This window comes from Accipiter gentilis, chromosome 34 (assembly GCF_929443795.1).
Source record: "Accipiter gentilis chromosome 34, bAccGen1.1, whole genome shotgun sequence".
Taxonomy (NCBI): Eukaryota; Metazoa; Chordata; class Aves; order Accipitriformes; family Accipitridae; genus Astur; species Astur gentilis.
Window position 1 is genome coordinate 16,246,109 of NC_064913.1, and position 16,518 is coordinate 16,262,626.

A 16,518-nucleotide genomic window follows, 5' to 3' on the forward strand; every position below is an offset into this window, starting at 1 on the left:
GAATGTGTTAGGTTGGGGTGGGGGGGGAAGGGTCACCACTAGGTTCTGTCTCATTTGCTTTTCCTCACGAGAGAGCTGCCCCATCACACGAAAAGAGCTGCTCTGCTTCAGGGTGTGCTAGTCTCTCCCCTGGCTTTCTGGCACGAAGCTGAATTACTTTCATGTTCATAAGAAAACCGATTTTTTAATCCAGTTGTTTTTCTTCACCACTCCCATTCAAAACCTCATGTAAAATCTGGAAATGCCACAACTCCTGAGATGGATGTGAAAATGCCTGCCAGGACCCAACATCTCCTGTCCCAAAGGACGGGCTTTGTTTTGGAGCTCAGACACAGGAACACAAGCCAGAGCCCCGATCTCTCCAGGCGATCGCAGGATATAAACCACTGCCCAAAAGCAAGCTCTGGAGAGCTTCAGTAACCTCCAGGAAAGCTCTGATTTTAGGGAGACCGGGGCAGCCAAAGAAAACATGAGGAGTCTGCTGGCCCCGCTGATGGTGACTCTGGCCCTGGCAGCTCTCTGCTCTTGCGAGAAAGGTAAGGGGACGTCTTCCCGGGACGGCTCGCGGGAGCGGTGCTCAGCCCTGCAGCTTCAGTCTGGGAGAGACGCAGAGATTCGGGAGGAGGAGGAACACCGACGGTCACTTTACCGTGGGGATAAACTGCCTCGTGCCTTGCTGGGCACTTGCTTGCTCTGGCCAACCCCCCCCCCCGCTCCCAATTGCACCACTGAATTGCAGCAGAGAATTCAAATATTTTAATATGTTTAAGTATTAAACCGGTTTAGCATTTAGGTGAACTGGCAAAGGTATGCTGGGCGCTCACTTTTGAGTAAGAGGGTTGAGCTGCAGGCAGATTTGTGTCGACCACAGGGAGAGGGATTTTGTGCCTGCCAGCCCTGGAGGGCTGTAGGGTCCCAGAGACAGGCACCCCGTCCAGCCTTCACCTGCAGGGAAGTGTGGGATGTGGAGAACTTCTGGAGGAAGAAAAGCCTTCTATTGGTGGTTAAAAAAAAGGGAGTTGTCCCACCGAAATAAGAGCACATCACATTTGAAGGCGATTTAGCGATGGTGACTTCATGATGAAGAGCTTGTGTAGTGGCAGCTCCATCACTGATGAGAGAGGGAATTGGGGAAGATCAGCAAAACAAGTGTTTTCCCTTTACAGCAGCAAAAGAGAAGCTAAGCAGGAGAGACCTCTGTCTTTTCCTGTATTATCTCATTCAGAGTTAAATTTCGTTCAGTCCTTGGCATCAGGTATGTCATGATTCAATACTGTCAAATATGTTTTGCTTAATCAGTGTTTTCCTTCTGTCAGTCTTTCTCTTATTTTTTCACTCTTGAGTATGTATCTGCTTTTTTTTGGAGTCATTATTATGTTTCAGAATGCTTAATGGCCTTGGAGTAACTTCTAATTCCCACTCCCTTTTTTTTTTAATCCAAGGAATGTATACATTGCTTAAAAATAGAACTACACACAACCCTTTTCACACAAAGTTTTGTTTAAGCACGGTTGCTATTTTTTTGGTCTCTGGAGTCCTCTTTCTGCCCATAAATACACTTATACCAAATACCTGGTGACTTGGGTGGAACTGACACTGTTGAAAAAAGTATTGTGAAAGAGTGGAAGAAAAAAAGTGTGAAATAGGGCAGTGTGGGAGAGCCAAGACTAGGAGGCCTTCCACTTCTCTTAGAGGACGCTTTCCTTGGGTGTGTGCAGGGAGCATTAAGGATTAAGAAATACACACAGAAATACAGTGTGTCAATTCCTCTTGGGAGGGCTGGTGAGCCAGGTACCTCAACCCTGAGCCAGAAAGCTGAGAGGACAGAGCAGTTCCTAATTTTTGGCCCTATTTCTCTTCCCTATCAACGGGTTGTGATTTCTCCCCAGAGCTAAGGAAACCTCACTTTCCAAAGACAGAGGAGATGCTCAGCTATCTTCAGGTTCTCTCCGAATTTGGGGTTTTGCTCAAATGGCCCCATAGCTCTAGCTGTCCCTGCTCTTAGCAAGGGTGGGGAGGGAGAAGGAGGAAGGTCTTCCTCCAGCTTCCACAGTGGTTCTATGTTTATTGTCTTATCTAGTCTGGCTCAGAAGAAGTTGAAATGAAACAAGCCCAGGCGTAACGGGCGAATGCTGCTGTGGTGGTGAAGTCTATCTCGAAATGGTGGGTGTTAATAAAACCCTTTTTGGGATAAACAGACTTTCTGGGAAAATGTGGGGAGCTGGACGCAGGCAGCAGGCAGAGGGATTCCGTTACAGAGTGGAGCAGAGGAGGAGGACTCAACCCAACTCCTTTCTGTCTGTCTGTCTTCCAGATCCCAAAGACCCCTCAGGATCCCCCAGCGCTGCCAGTGAGTATATCGCAGCGACTTGACGCTCAGCTCCATTCTCCCCCATCTGCCTCCTTTCTCCCCTTTGCCACGTTCGAGGGGTGAACGAGAACCACGCTGCTGCCTTTTTGCTCCCGAGGTGCTGCAGTCCCCGAGGTGCAGGAGCAGCGAAGAGAGGGGCTGCTTTCCACAGCCACGGGGGTCGGAGGCACCGGGGAGGGCAGCGTCCCCGCGCCCGCAGCCTCGCATCGCTGCGGGCACAGCCTGCACCTCCGCAACCCTCCAGCAGCCTCCAGGCAGGACGTGAGCCCTGCGGGTTTTTGGCAGCTGGACGCATCTGCCCCTCTGTGAAACTGGGTAGTTTGTGTGGAGCAACACGGCCGGTCTCCTCGCTCCTCTGAGCTGGGCTCGGAGAGATAGCCAAAGCGACTGCTGCGTCCCCAGACTGTTCAGGGAGCAGAATGTGGCCCAGGGCCTCCAGGCACGGGGCTTTTGTGCCTGCTGAGCAGTGATCCTGATGTGCGGCGTCACGGAGCAGAAAGGTTTTGGTGCCGCACGGCAACAGGACGCGACACCCCTGCCAAATCCCACAACCTGGAGAGCCTGAAAGCAAGCGCCTGCCTTGGCGGCTCCTGAGGGCTGCAGTCCCTCCTGTCAGGTCGCCTGGGACATGGGGATTTGTACACGCTTTGGGATGTCCACAGCTTTTGCAGGAAGCTGATCCTGGCAGAAATCTGTATGGAAAATCCCTTTCGTTCCCCCCTGTCTCTGCTTCTCACACCTTAAAGGATAACATTGCTGCTGAGGAGCATGAAAGCTGGTATTTCTCCAGTGAGCCAATACAAACACAGATTGGGAAAGAGGAAAAAAAAAAAAAGAGCGTTCAGGGAAAGGTGCTGATTTCTGACAGCTCATTAACTGGCAGTTTCTGTGTAGCCGGTATTTTGATCCAGACTAAACCCCAGCTTGCTAGAGAGGGGGCACCTCTCACCTGCCAAACACAAACACAGCCAGACACCCCGCGATGACAAGGGAAGGGCACAACCCCACTGTCTCCCCACAGGCAGCAGCCTTAGAAACTTCTTTTCGCCCAGCGCCAGTTAGCCAGTTTCCCTGCCGAAACACGTATTGGTGTGCCGCTGCCCGTGTCACTGGTGTGCCGGCATCGGTGCACACCTCGGCTGCTGCGGGTCCGTCCCACGGAGCGAGCCGGTGCCAAACCGTGGCCGTGGCCGGGGAGCGAAGTGGCTCTGCCTGCTGTTTGTGGGGTGCTCCGCAGCACCCCAGCGTGTGCACAACCACAGATCCAAGGGAGCAATTAAGCAACTGCGCTGACACGGTGTGTTAGGGGAGAGCAGGGGCCGATGCTGTCATGGCAGAAGGACCTCTCATGTTCTCCAAGTCCTGAACACCAGGATCTTCGCACCTCCTGGGTGTGTTTCTCCCTGGGAGATGTTTACTGGCGTTATTTTATACCCTTCACCTTTCATGGAACTCTGCACATGTGAGCATCAGTATTTTCGTGTACCGCCTGTTGCTTATGGTTCATTAGAGGCAATTTTAAGGCCTGGTGGCTGGTATCCCACATCACCCTCCATCTAAGTCAAAATATAGAAAGGAAGCCAAGAGTCTGAAGTTAAGCAGGCTGGGGAGAGAGGGTGCCATTCCCTTCATTTTCTCCTTATTCATATTTTATGCTGTCAAGACTTTGCCTTCTGCACATTTGCTGTGGACTCATCATGCCGTGTGAAAAGGGAATGGAGCTTACGACTGAAGAGCCCTTGCTCCACGTAGATGTGCAGGTTGGAGTGAGGAGGGAGCCCAGCTGCCGGGCTTGAGTGGACGGTGGGGTGGGGAGAGATGGATGGGCAGTTGGGATGGTTCGTGGCAGCCATCTGCTAGTAGAGAGAGTAGACTCTCCATTTTCAGAGGCTAGACTGGTCTCTGTTTTTCACAGACCATGGCCCTGCAGCTCTAACCCGCTGTGTCCTCTCTTGGTAGGCATCAAGATTACAAAAGAAGTTGCCAATGCCTTTGTGAAGAGGCAGAAGAGATCCAGCCTGTATGCATGGTAACAACTCACGAGTCAGGCTGAGGGCTGGGCTCTGGACCTGTTCCGAAGAGGGGGTGGGAAGGCAAGAGGGCATGGCAAGGCATTAATTTGCTGCACATCTATGTTATTACCCTCACCTGTTGAAGCAAAAGGGCTGTAGGAGACACTTATTGATAGACAAATAGTTCTTTTTTCATAAATATCCTTTCGAGAGCTCATAGCTGGACTCTGATATTCCTCCCAGGCAGGAAGACAGTACTAGCTGCCTGGGCTAGCCATGGGGAGCCCAGGAATCAAGTTAGAAGCCACCCTAACCTGTAGGGTCATCAGAGCCAGTTTCCAGGATAATGAGCATCACAGAGCCTTGGTCGTTGCCTCTGGCTCCCTAGAAAGGAAGCAGAGCTCTGGTGCAGGGATGAGGATCGGTCAGAATGGCTGTTCTTTCTGAAGCTGTAGATCCTACATCCATTTGTGCAGAAATCCTAGGCACAAAGATTTGGAGAAATCCCAGCTATAAGCATTTGGAGAAATTTGAGGTCATCCAAGAATGTTCTTCATATATTTCCTGGAAGAGGTTGTTAAGCCACTGTCTCACGTAGGCCTGTGCAAAAAGAATTTTTCCTCAATCCACCTTTGGGCTGGAAGGGTAATATTGTTTTTTAGATAATAGAAGATTGGGACGCCCTATCTCTGGAAGAGAGGATCAGAATATTGTAGCAGAGGAACTGGGTGATGTTGAAACCTGCAGTGATTAAAACCAAGATGAAAGTCAGTAGTAGCAACTCTACTGGCTGTACTGACTACCCCCTTACAGGTGAGGCATCATAAAAGTAGCTTCTGCTATAAGCATTAATCAGGAAGGACTGAGGTAGGCAGACAGCTCAGGGTATTATTTGATTGTGGGGTAAGGTTAGTCTGGAAATATGGATGCAACAAATGGAATTAAGGGTGCTGCAGGGTATATACCATACAGAAATAAAATAACAGTATTCATGAGATACCAGTGGGACTTCTGTAGCATTGCGTACAATCATCAGGGAAGATTAACCAAACCTGGGACAGGAGCTGAGGAGGGCATCCAGAGCGTATAGCTGGGACTAAAAGATTTGGGCTTGCTTAGCCTGGCAAAAGAATTGGCTCTTGGCTGAGTGGGGACAGTGTTGTGGTCAACAACAAAAGTGAAGATGATTAGAGGAAACTCCTTAAGCTAAAGCAAAGTAGTGGCTAGCAAGAGAGTGAGCAGAAACTGGGAGCAAATAAAGGTAAACAGGTAATAAATAAATAAATAAATAATAAATGACAACAACAACAACAGAGATTATTGGGTAGTTGGGGAATGAGATTGGGGACAAAACCCCCAGCACTAACTGCTTCTGTGGTCTCCTTTGATGATAAAACCTCAAGAGCAATTGTTTTAAGGTGGGTTCAGTTCCACCTTTTCCCAGCATTAATCAAGCAGTCTATTCCCACATAAGTAGATGTTTAACTTACCATGAGAAGTCCCCTGTTGGGGCATCCTGGGGAATCACTCTTCTCATGTTAGTGTCGCGGGTGTGAAACCTCTCCAGCTGCATCAACTGCATCTGCAGAACGGCATCTCTCTCTCTGTCTCCTCCAGGTACTCTGAGCATTACAAAAATCCCATGGAGCAGATGCGTGAGCATTGTGAAAACTACCCGCCCTGTGACTATCTCTCTGACCAAATAGGATTTTTCATGGCCTACAACCATTTCTTTAGGAGATACTGAACATGGGACGGTCACTTGGTTCATTTTGCTTGGGACCACTCTGAACCCCCCAAGAGAAAGAAGGTTGTGGGTGGGAAGGAGGGAAGAAAACCATCTAGACTGGGTCCTCCTTCCGTTGTCTCCCTAGCCAGCTGGAACACCAAGGCGATAATTATCCCACTTACTGAGCTTGCATTAGCTTTCTTCCTTTCATCAAAAATGTTTCTCTTCAGTCATCTTTTGTGGTATTTTGAGTTTCACTAGAAATGGTTGAGAAGAATCTGTCTTACCTCCTTCCATTTGAATCCCCATGATGCAGTAGGCGAAAAGACTGTGATTCCTCTCAAGAAAATCAACGCATGCCTTAGAAACATAACAGGACCTTGTGTCCTCTTGTACAAAATGCAGCAGTATCATAGAAGGAGAATATCACAACGTGCGTGAAAGTGATGGATCTGATCCCGGGATGCTCACCGGGAAGAAGGCAGAACGGCTGCCTCCTGGTACAGTGACTGGGAAAGTTCAGTATTTTCAGGCAGTATAATTACCCTAAATCTGTGCCAGTGTAGGATCATTTTGTAAAGACGGAATTGTGGAAATACTATTACATAGCCAGAAATCAGGTTCTGCTACACTCTGCTGATTATTCTGTCACAAAATTCGCCTGTATAGCAACAACAGATAAATCCCCAAAGGTGTGTTTAAGGAGTCCTTTTAGATGAGCGCTTCCAGTTGTATGCTGCACTCAGTGAGTGTCTGTAAAAAGTAACTTGGAAATGTCTTGTTGTTTTTATTACAATTGGTTTCTGGTGAAACTGAATATACCCAAGCAGAACAAAAAAATAACCTGTTCCTCTCTGACGCTTTAGCACTGATACTTGAAAGTAAAAGTGTCTAAACAGCTCCAAAAAAAGCAAAGAAAAAAAGCAAGAAACTTCATGAAATAAACAAAACCAAAATCGGCTCAAGGATGGACTGAAGTTGGATTAGCATTTGGTTTATTCAAGGCAACTTGTATCTCTTTCATGCTTATATATATATATATATAAAAGTGTGTGTATTATGTGCATATCCTCTTCCCTCTGCACTACTTCGTTCTGTCCTCGGCTATGAATATTATACCTTAGCAACTTTCTGCAGCGCCTCCCTTGATGTGCTCTGTCAGCTTTTCTTCCGAGAGGTAGATGGCAGATCCCGTCTCCAAGGGCAGGGACTGCTGACCTTCAGGAGACTGAGAAAGACGGGATGAATCTCTCGGGTTGCATGTAAGCTGGTGCAGCCATCCCCAGCTGCTGACTGCAATAAATACGGCTTCTGAAAAGCAGGTTGGTGTGCTGCTTCTCTCTGCTCCTCTGTACAACCTCTGTCTGCGGTTAGGGATGCCTAGAAGATAAAGCCTGCTTTTATGAGCCTTGAAGAGCAGGATCCAGGTGCGTGAGGCTTCCGTCTCCGCTCCTGTGCCCCAGCGTGAATCCGAAGTGACTGCGCTGAAACTCAGGTCGCGGTCCCCGTACACGGTGAGGGTGAGGGAGAGGAGGACGAGGCTCTGCCCGACTCAGCACCTGCTGAGCTCAGCACCGCTCTGCAGGACCTTGCCCTCAAGTGAGGACACGGGTCAAGCCCAGAGACGCCAGTGTGAGCGTGAGCATCTCTCGCCCGGCAAGCTGCTGTGACTTTCACTGGCTCTGCTGACCTTGGCCAAGGAGAAGACAGTTAATAAGTACGTCTGCTTGTCTTGGTCAAACACCTGGGACCGGTTCTCCTATTGGCATAACCCGATGGGGCTTCACTGCTCCCAGCAAAATTGTCTCTGAACGCCATCTAACAAAAATGAACAAAGGGCTCATTGAAAGCAGTGAAAATTTTGCTGGGAAAAATACTAGAGAGATTAGTGAAATCCTAATATCTGCCATATACTAACAAGTCAGGGGGGTTGTTGTCGTTCTTGCATAGAATTGTTGGTACAAAAAGAAAATGAAGCTTCCTGTCTATCTTTGCACCTTTCTGTTAGTTTTATATTTTTTCTCTCCCTTCCAGTAAATATTTTTTTTCAGGGAAGTTGCACACGAAGACCTCAATCATGTCGTCTGCTCTGTGCTACCAGATCTCTATATGGGCTGAAGTCAGTACGACCTCTGGGGATCTGAGCGCACAAAACCCGTTACAGATTGAATGCGGGAATGGAGGGACTCGATTTTCGCCCGGTTAATGCGGGTTCAAGTACCACTACAAATCCTCTGCTGCCATCTTATGGCCATTGCATTTATTGTATTTAATAATACACTGCGTTGCTTTTCAAGCATTTGAAAATGCAAATGCAAGCGAGTGGGCTTTCTTCCTCATTCACGTCATCCTACAACATACACTAAGAGGCCAGAAGGGAAAAATAGGGACATAATCTGCAACTGGATTATCTGCAGCTGAATCGACATTTTAGTGGGGCTGGTCATTCCGATTGTCAAGTTCCCACTGGAGCCTGTCACAGTTCAGCTCCTTTTTATCTCTACACAAACAGGAGAGGAGATGCCTTTGAATAAAGTCACAAGCCCTTCTGTGGACTCACTTCTAGAGGCTGAAGAGCCACTTTCTGAAGTACAGCCCGAGATGATAGAGCAGTTCCAAGAAGAAGTAGATAGGCTGCATTCACCACTTTGCATCAGCCTTCATGCCATCATCTCGTATCACCAGTGGCTGCACATACTGTCAGCAGCAGTAGCTGGTGCAGTGCAATAGATCACTTTGAAAGCAACCCCGTACGAGACCTTTATGTCATCTCTCACTCTGTTTCAGCAATACGTGGCAAATGCTCTCTGTCCACAGAATCCAAGCAGCTGCACAAACCTCTCTTTTCTCAGGGAATCGCACCGTGCCTGCAGGTGCCCCCCACTCACCCAGCCTACCCCTGGCAGGCAATGGAAAATGGATTTCACTTCTCTGTAGTCAGAACCAGGCCCTGACACCTCGTCTTGGCTCTTTTTCCATGCAGAAGAGTTATCAGAGGCCATGGGGCTTTGCAGGTGAGTCACTCACTGCCGTTATTTGGAAGGGTGACCAGAAAGCAGCTACTAGAGAGGGGTTAGTCTCAGTATAGAATCTGTATTTACACACTCATTCTGGGTATACCCAATGTAAACCGCTCAACAACGGTGCCACTCTGCAGTGGTGGAAGGGTAGGATTGGCAGCAGATTATTAGAAACCAGAGGGAGGTCAGGAGGAGGACAGTTACGTTATCTCTGCTTCCAGATGGGATCCCAACCTACTCTGCGTTTCTGTGTTGGCTTTATCAGAGCTCTGCACTTCTTTAAAAGGGCTTTTTAAGCTCTTGACCAGGGAGTGCTCTCCACCTCATCCTGACACATCACTCAGGAGAGAACCGCCTTAGACTTCTCCAAGCCAGGGTTTTCTTCCCTTTGGAAGAAGAACACCAGATACCTTGGAATTAACCAGCACATCTAACCAGTGGGAGTTGGTGCAATCAGGCCCTTCCTTATGGACCGTGGGCACGCTTCTACCAGTAAACTGTCTGTTTGGTTTGATAAACAACCTCTGAATTGCTGTAAGAATCTGGTGAATGATGTTTGGTTGAAGAATTGTCAGCAAAACCTGAGTGCAAATTACAAACAGCAGAATTTTCCAGTTCAAGAAAAAAGGGAAAGAAACAGATGTAAATGACCTCTACGTGAGCTCAATGTTCTTTACAGTGCCTTGGGTGGACTCTAAGATGCCAGCGCTGCTGGCCAGCCTTCTGTTGCTGATCTCCATGCAAAGGCTGGTAAGAGGGGGTAAACATTGTTCTTTATGTGAAATTGCTCATCCTACTGAGAAAAATTTTGGTTTTTTTCATTTGAAACAAATTCTTTAAGGAGTTCTGCGTTCAGCTTAAACTCTTCTGCTTTCAGTTGCTCTGTTCAATTTCTTACCTGTCCTAATTCCTTTTAACTACTTGGTTGGAAATTTCCTCTTGTTTGTAGCCAGGTAGTTTCCCAGGGTGTGTTTGTGAGTATGTCTCATGGAATTGTTCCTCTCCTTTTCCAGCCAGTCTCAGTCGAGGCTCTGACAAAAGCAGTGTGTTGTTGGATAGGACAGTGACAATATTGCTCTATTATTTGTGGCTGCCTTTTAGCTTTGTCTCAAAGAAATTATGGTATCAAGGAGAAATAAACTGCATCTCTGTAGAGTTTATGGGCCAATATAACTTGAGGGGTTAATAAAGGTATCAATTTGGTTACGCATCTAGGTCGAATATTTGAGATGATGTGAATATCTACATGTAGAATTCAACTATCAACTGACTACAGTACTTGACTAGTCTACTAAGAGATCAAAAAGCAAAAAGAACAATATCATAACTCAGAGCAGTTCTTAGGTCTTATTACACAAGGTTTTTATTAATTAGAAATGCTAGAAACAGATAATTAGTGTGTGTCATGGTTTAACCCCAGCCAGCAACTAAGCCCCACACAGCCTCTCACTCGCTCTCCCCCACGGTGGGATGGGGGAGTGAATCAGAAGGGTAAAATTGAGAAAACTCATGGGTTGAGATAAAGACAGTTTAATAGGTAAAGCAAAACTCACACACACAAGCAAAGCAAACCAAGGAATTCATTCCCCACGTCCCATGGGCAGGCAGGTGTTCAGCCATCCCCAGGAAAGCCGGCCTCCATCATGCGAAACGGTGACTTGGGAAGAAAAATGCTGTAACTCCGAACGTCCCCCCTTCCTTCTTCTTCCCCCTGGTCTATATGCTGAGCATGACGTCCTGGTCTATATGCTGAGCATGACGTCCTATGGTCTGGAATAGCCCTTGGGTCAGTTGGGGTCAGCTGTCCCGGCTGTGTGTCGTCCCCCCCCCCCCCAACTCCTTGTGCCCCCCCAGCCTGCTCACTGCTGGGGTGGGGGGAGAAGCAGAAAAGGCCTTGGCTCTGTGCAAGCACTGCTCAGCCATTGAAGAAAACATCCCTGAGTTACCAACACTGTTTCCAGCACAAATCCAAAACATAGCTTCATACTAGCTACTGTGAAGAAAATTAACTTTATCCCAGACAAAACCAACGCAGTGTGCCATTTCATAGATAGGGTATATTAGAGGTTATTTTCCTGTTATAGCACCCATTTGTGTAAATCCCTACTCATGTGTTTAATGTTTATTTACATGACAAGCCCAGCTGGCCTCAGTAAGACAAACTGGGTGAACGAAAGTTTTGGCACAGTGCTACTGTATTGTAGTACTGAACAGCATTCTGTGGATCCGAAAAATGTCCAAGAGGTATGACGAGACAGGAGGAAGAAATTCACCCCTGAGATGTGTTCAGGCTGCACTGCCTCGCGCACATCGTTTTGCTTATTCTTTCTCTCTTCAAGACCACTTACTAATCATGAGCACAATATTGAAATAAATGGACCACGGGTCTGTCCTGCAGACTTTATACCCCCACCCTCTGAAGAGCAAACTCTGCTGAAGATTTTAAAGCTACTAACCCACATAAAAGAAGAACTCTGGTATCCTAGCTGGCATATGCCTGAGGCAGGGCTTGGACAATAACCTGAGGTTGCTCAGGAAGGGCTTGTCAAAGATGCCTACCTGCTGTGCTTGCTCTGCCAGTAATGACAAAAAAGCAAGAAGAGGGTAGGGAAAAACCTGGTTTGCATCCATAGAGGTACAAAAAACGTTCACACTTCTGATGCTAATCTTCCTTTGCTTTTATGTTGCAGGCTGTGTCCCACCTCATGATGGATATGGCTCTGCATTCCTTTGATGACCAGTACCTGGGATGCAGAGAGCAGGTGATGGAAGAACTGGAGCGAGGAGACTACTTCCAAAAGGAAATAGCTGCTAACAAGGACTACTTGAGTCTCTGGAAGAAGGCTCAGGAAGCTTTGTTAAAAAGCCCTGTAGGTCTCCTGAGGGAGATGCATGAGAGCCATGCCATAGTCCTCATGGCTTACACCATGAACTCTTCCCTGCACTCTCGGCTGAACTGGGCCACTTCTACGGCAGGAAGCTCTCCAGAGTACTACAGACACAACTTCAGTTTCAAATATTTTCACTTTTACCTGACGACTGCTATCCAGATAATGAAGCAATGGCAGAGCAGCAAGGAGAGCATGGGGAAACGTAAGTGCTACCGGGTGCACAGGGGTGTGAAAGACTTGTATATCGAGGCCATAGTAGGTAGCAGGGTGCGATTTGGCCGTTTCACTTCCACCTCCCACCTCTGGAACGAAGCTCAGAAGTTTGGGAATGAAACCTTGTTCACGGTGACAACTTGCCTGGGAGCAGCTGTGCAAGGCTTTTCTTACTACACGTCCGAGAAGGAAGTCCTCATTCCCCCTTACGAGATATTCCTCGTCAAAAGCTTCTTTCGGACACAGCACGGTAACCGGCTGCATCTGCATTCCGTGGGGAACTACAGCAAGTACCAGTGCCAGCTGGTGGCAGGTATCGTACACAGCCCTGCATGCGGGGGGCGCAGAACAGCCCGGTCCCAAGCACCCCACGCAGCCCTCACCAGCTGCGCCTACACGGGGCAACACTCAAGGCCAAATCTGTCGCTTCCCCGCCGTGTTTGCCTGCAAGAGGCACACGAACCAGTTTTCATCCGTTTGTCGTGAAACCTGGGAGCACCCCACAGCTGACTAAAGACGAATCCCCCTGGTACATAGCAGGTCTCAGGGTTCTTCGCGGCTTCCATTTATCCCATCTGCCATTGCAAGGAGCTCACAGGACACAGGCATGGGGGTCCCCAGCATTCCTACGGCAAGGGCAGATGAGATCTGAAGGCAGCTTGAATTCAGATATTTATTCTGGTGGCTTGCAAGGCTGCCACACTTCAAGCCTCAGGACAAAACCATTGCTGCTTTAGTTGTGTGTTCTCTCCTGTGGCAGAAGGGATGAAAGGTATCCTCTGGCAAAGCGCACACTGTAGTGTCCTGGCTCCATAGATAACTGTCGTACTGAAGACCTCACTGAGCCTGCTCCACAGCCCTGTCCTTCTGTGAGTCCACCACCAGTACAGGACTCTTGCTTTCGTCCCTCTGAGCAATAGCGTGTCAATGCAACCTTTAAGCACAAAATAATCATTCAGGAGTGAGAGTTTGTGCCTTGACCTGAGCCAAAGTAGTAGGTAGATTTGAGGAAATGGCTCTTCTGGGCAAAGGCTGTGTTAGCAAGTGCAGGAAGTTTTAGGCAGCCAAAAGGGGTCTAAATGATTGCTCTCTTGACTTTCTTTCAGCTTCAAGAAGCAAGAACAGCGGTTCCACTGCCTTCGCGTCTGCTGTTCTTCCTAGTGTAGTTGGAGTTTTCCTGTGCTTGGCCCACAACAACTGATTCTCTGGCTGCATCTAGATATATACACTGGAACAGCGGGCAAGAAGAATTCACGGGAAATGAGTCTCTGGAGTTCCTGTTGCTACAGAAGCTTCAATCCTCCCTTTGCTTCCAGCTGCAGCTCTCCAGCTGGGATTGGAACGTTCAGCCTCATTTATCAAAACAGGCATTCCCTGGAGCCATTCAGGTAGGAGGGCAGTTATCCACGGCCTTTCTGAAGAGCAGAGCAGTGACACCCTTCACTGCAGGCAGCTTTTCCCTTAGGCATTCAGGAAAGACACACATGGACTTCGGACTCTCTACAGATCTCTTAGTAGCTTTATTTTTAGTGAGAAAGAGTCTGTCTGTGGGATGCAAAAGGCACCATGGTGGTAAAGTTGAGCGGGTAAGTGTGCAGCCTTGCATATCTCCCTTGGGTGCAGGGTCCCAGGGGACGGTAAAGTCAGAGGCTGCTGCACGCCGGTCTTTCCCTGCTGCATGACCTCCTGCGCCAAAGCCACAGCTCTCATCTCAAGCTGACTGTCAGCATCTCGCACATGGGGGACAGAAGCATGAAGCTGCCTTGAGACATGAACTTAGCAGCAGAGGATCACAACACTTGTCAGGCCTGTCTTCAGCTTTCATGGCTGACTTCAGCATTTTTTCTGAAAAAGTCAGACAGATCCTGTGTTCATAACAGGACTCTAGTGGCTGATGAATACATGCTGGTCATTTCACACCGAAACGAAGGAGAGCCTGTGGAGCCCACTGCTGTCTTCTTGGGTGTTGGATGTGACTGAAATTCATTTACCTGCCTTTCTACTTCGCTGGTCCTCGATGGCTAATGCCGGAGGTTGAATGAACATCACAAATTGGAACTGGAACTTCTGATTTAGCTATAGACTCCTTTCACTTTATGAGTTCATTTAGCAGTTCTGGAGCCTTAGACACTCAAGCCAGAACAGCTATGAAGTTCTCCCATCTCCAAAAAGTAAGTGCGGAAATGATAAGAAACATTTTCTGCCTGCAATTCCCCTTTCCAACATGCCTGGCTTGCTTCTCCACCCCCCATCCCTCACCCCCACTGACAGCAGCCCTGGGCTGAGGCTACAGTCAGTTATCTCACTGGTCCGAGGAGACCGGTCATGGCGATTTAACTTTGCAGTGGCGTCACCAAATCATTGAACCGAAACTCACTGACACATTTCACAAATGACCCCAGCTTTCAGCCACTGCTGCTCTTGGCAGGAAGCCGGAGTTCTGTACTCACCATCCCCTGTGCAAAACAGTAAGCTACAAGTAAGCTATCCGAACAAGATGTGAACATGAGGACTGCACAAGTTGCCCATCAGCTGGTTAGTCAAAAGGAAGGACAGCCAAAAGCACCTGTGTGAACTGCTCGACTCTCGGAGCAACTCTACATAAGCTTGGTGCTGCCATTGCTTTGGAAATCCTGTGGCAAGGAATGCAGAATTTAGGCACACGAGAAATACTAACATTAGAAAGGTAGGCATTTCAGGAATTTGGATGTCTTCAGGTTTCAGCAGATTAAATGGAGGATTTTGAGCCTCGGCGTCTTGTGTGTCAGATTTAGGCATCTGTAATGGCAGAGGCCATCCTCTAATCATCTAAAACCTAGTAACATGTTCTGTGAAACTGAACTACTGTCCCTGAAATCCTGAGACATGCTTGCCCAGGCAGCTAAATCAGATTTAATACAGAGCTATTTTACTATTAGCTTGTTTTCTATCTATAATTCATGTTACTTTCTTGTTGCTCTTGGTTTACTAGTGATTTCAAATAAGAAGTTGTCAGAACTTGATTTTGCCCCCTAAATGCTCAACGTACTAAGCCCAGATTTCAAAAAAGATGAAAAGACCAGAAGCAGCTGCTGCAGATACCCTTGTACGTGTGTTCAAACATGCTTAAACTCTTTCCTATGTAAGAATTACAGGAATCAAGATGGATTTCTGACACATCAGCACATTTATGTCTCTTGCTGCTTATCTCTTGTCACTGGAATGCAGGCTTCAACCATTTTAACAAAGATTTGGAATGCTTCACAAGGTGGCTTCAGCACCCTGAAAGCCTCCTCTAAGTAGTCAGCTGCTATTTGCAGGCTTTTGTTTGTGGATCTGTGTCCTCCAAGGATAGCCTGTAGGAAAGCAAGAAGTGAAGAGGAGGAGGGTAGGGAGGGAAGCCCGAGATGTTGTGATGTTCCACTCGAGGAGGGGCTGCTTTCTGTGGTACTCGGTGTCTCATTTTGTTGCAGCGTCTTCACAATATCAGTATAGTCCATGAGAAGTTCTGATACTTGGAGGGATAAGGCAGGCGAACTCAATAACTGATGAACAGCAGACTCTACTGTGTCAGGGAAATTGTCATGTTTCAACATCACTGCAATGAGTACACCCATGATACGTTCTACAACTCCCTTATAACTCTCATGAAGTTCCTTTACTGCAGTGATCTTGTCCTGCAGGGAGGTGATGGGACCAGCAAACTTAGCATGCAAACTGTGGCCGATGATTTCCTGTACGTCTTTGTCTTTTGCTTCCACGGTGGCTTGCATCTCCTTCAAAGCACTGACCAGGAGCTGCAGATTCTCTTTAATGCTGAAGTTTTCTTTTACTGACATTATGGAGAAGTTGGTGCCAAGATGAGCATTGAGGAGTCGGAATATTGTGTTGATTGAAGAGACGTAGATGTACACTAAGTCATGCAGATTCTGGCACGCCCTGACCAGCCTTTCTTTATCACTCTTAAAACCAAGGAGGGCTAACATTTCCGGAGTGGGGTCCGACTCTGAAACAGAGGAAAACCAGAAGACACAGGGGAATAAAACTGGATATATGTTCAGCTAGAATGTTACATTTCCGAAACTAATATCACAAATTATCAACCCACCTGACCCACCCTCCCTGAGCCATTAGTTAGAAGAAAACACAGAAAAAGCTCTTTTTCAGCCTTTGCAGGGGTCTTACCAAGCACGCCAGCAAAATATGGTGTAAACAGCTGCAAGTATCTTTACTGCAGGCAGTATGACTCTGACCTTCAGCATGCGATCTGAGAAGCAGTGGAAGTGGTGTAAGTGAATCATTC

The 16,518-nt window shown here is 47.7% G+C and overlaps 2 protein-coding genes across 3 annotated transcripts; both read left to right on the forward strand.

The window, feature by feature from the left end:
* The first annotated feature begins 465 nt into the window (after positions 1 to 465).
* LOC126034490 (osteocalcin-like) lies at positions 466 to 7,051 on the forward strand. Its single transcript, XM_049792269.1, has 4 exons — positions 466 to 536; positions 2,315 to 2,350; positions 4,331 to 4,400; positions 6,001 to 7,051. The coding sequence occupies exons 1-4, from the start codon at positions 470 to 472 to the stop codon at positions 6,128 to 6,130; spliced, it is 303 nt and encodes a 100-aa protein (XP_049648226.1). The 5' UTR covers positions 466 to 469; the 3' UTR covers positions 6,131 to 7,051.
* A 1,751-nt stretch (positions 7,052 to 8,802) lies between these two features.
* On the forward strand, positions 8,803 to 13,444 carry ART4 (ADP-ribosyltransferase 4 (inactive) (Dombrock blood group)). Of its 2 annotated transcripts, none has more exons than XM_049792282.1 (3): positions 8,803 to 9,126; positions 11,823 to 12,549; positions 13,343 to 13,444. In XM_049792282.1, the coding sequence occupies exons 2-3, from the start codon at positions 11,838 to 11,840 to the stop codon at positions 13,435 to 13,437; spliced, it is 807 nt and encodes a 268-aa protein (XP_049648239.1). In that variant the 5' UTR covers positions 8,803 to 9,126; positions 11,823 to 11,837; the 3' UTR covers positions 13,438 to 13,444. The 2 variants fall into 2 exon arrangements, with proteins under 2 accessions (XP_049648239.1, XP_049648238.1); XM_049792281.1 differs by lacking the exon at positions 8,803 to 9,126 and adding an exon at positions 9,408 to 9,882.
* Positions 13,445 to 16,518: the final 3,074 nt, after the last annotated feature.

Bases quoted from the DNA above. Each gene is read 5' to 3' on its own strand.
- ART4 (XM_049792281.1), top strand. From the start codon at position 9,799: ATGTTCTTTACAGTGCCTTGGGTGGACTCTAAGATGCCAGCGCTGCTG. The intron at 9,883-11,822 runs GTAAGAGGGGGT...TTTATGTTGCAG, and splicing joins TGATCTCCATGCAAAGGCTG to GCTGTGTCCCACCTCATGAT. The intron at 12,550-13,342 runs GTATCGTACACA...ACTTTCTTTCAG, and splicing joins CCAGTGCCAGCTGGTGGCAG to CTTCAAGAAGCAAGAACAGC.
- LOC126034490 (XM_049792269.1), top strand. From the start codon at position 470: ATGAGGAGTCTGCTGGCCCCGCTGATGGTGACTCTGGCCCTGGCAGCT. The intron at 2,351-4,330 runs GTGAGTATATCG...CTCTCTTGGTAG, and splicing joins AGGATCCCCCAGCGCTGCCA to GCATCAAGATTACAAAAGAA. The intron at 4,401-6,000 runs GTAACAACTCAC...TGTCTCCTCCAG, and splicing joins AGATCCAGCCTGTATGCATG to GTACTCTGAGCATTACAAAA.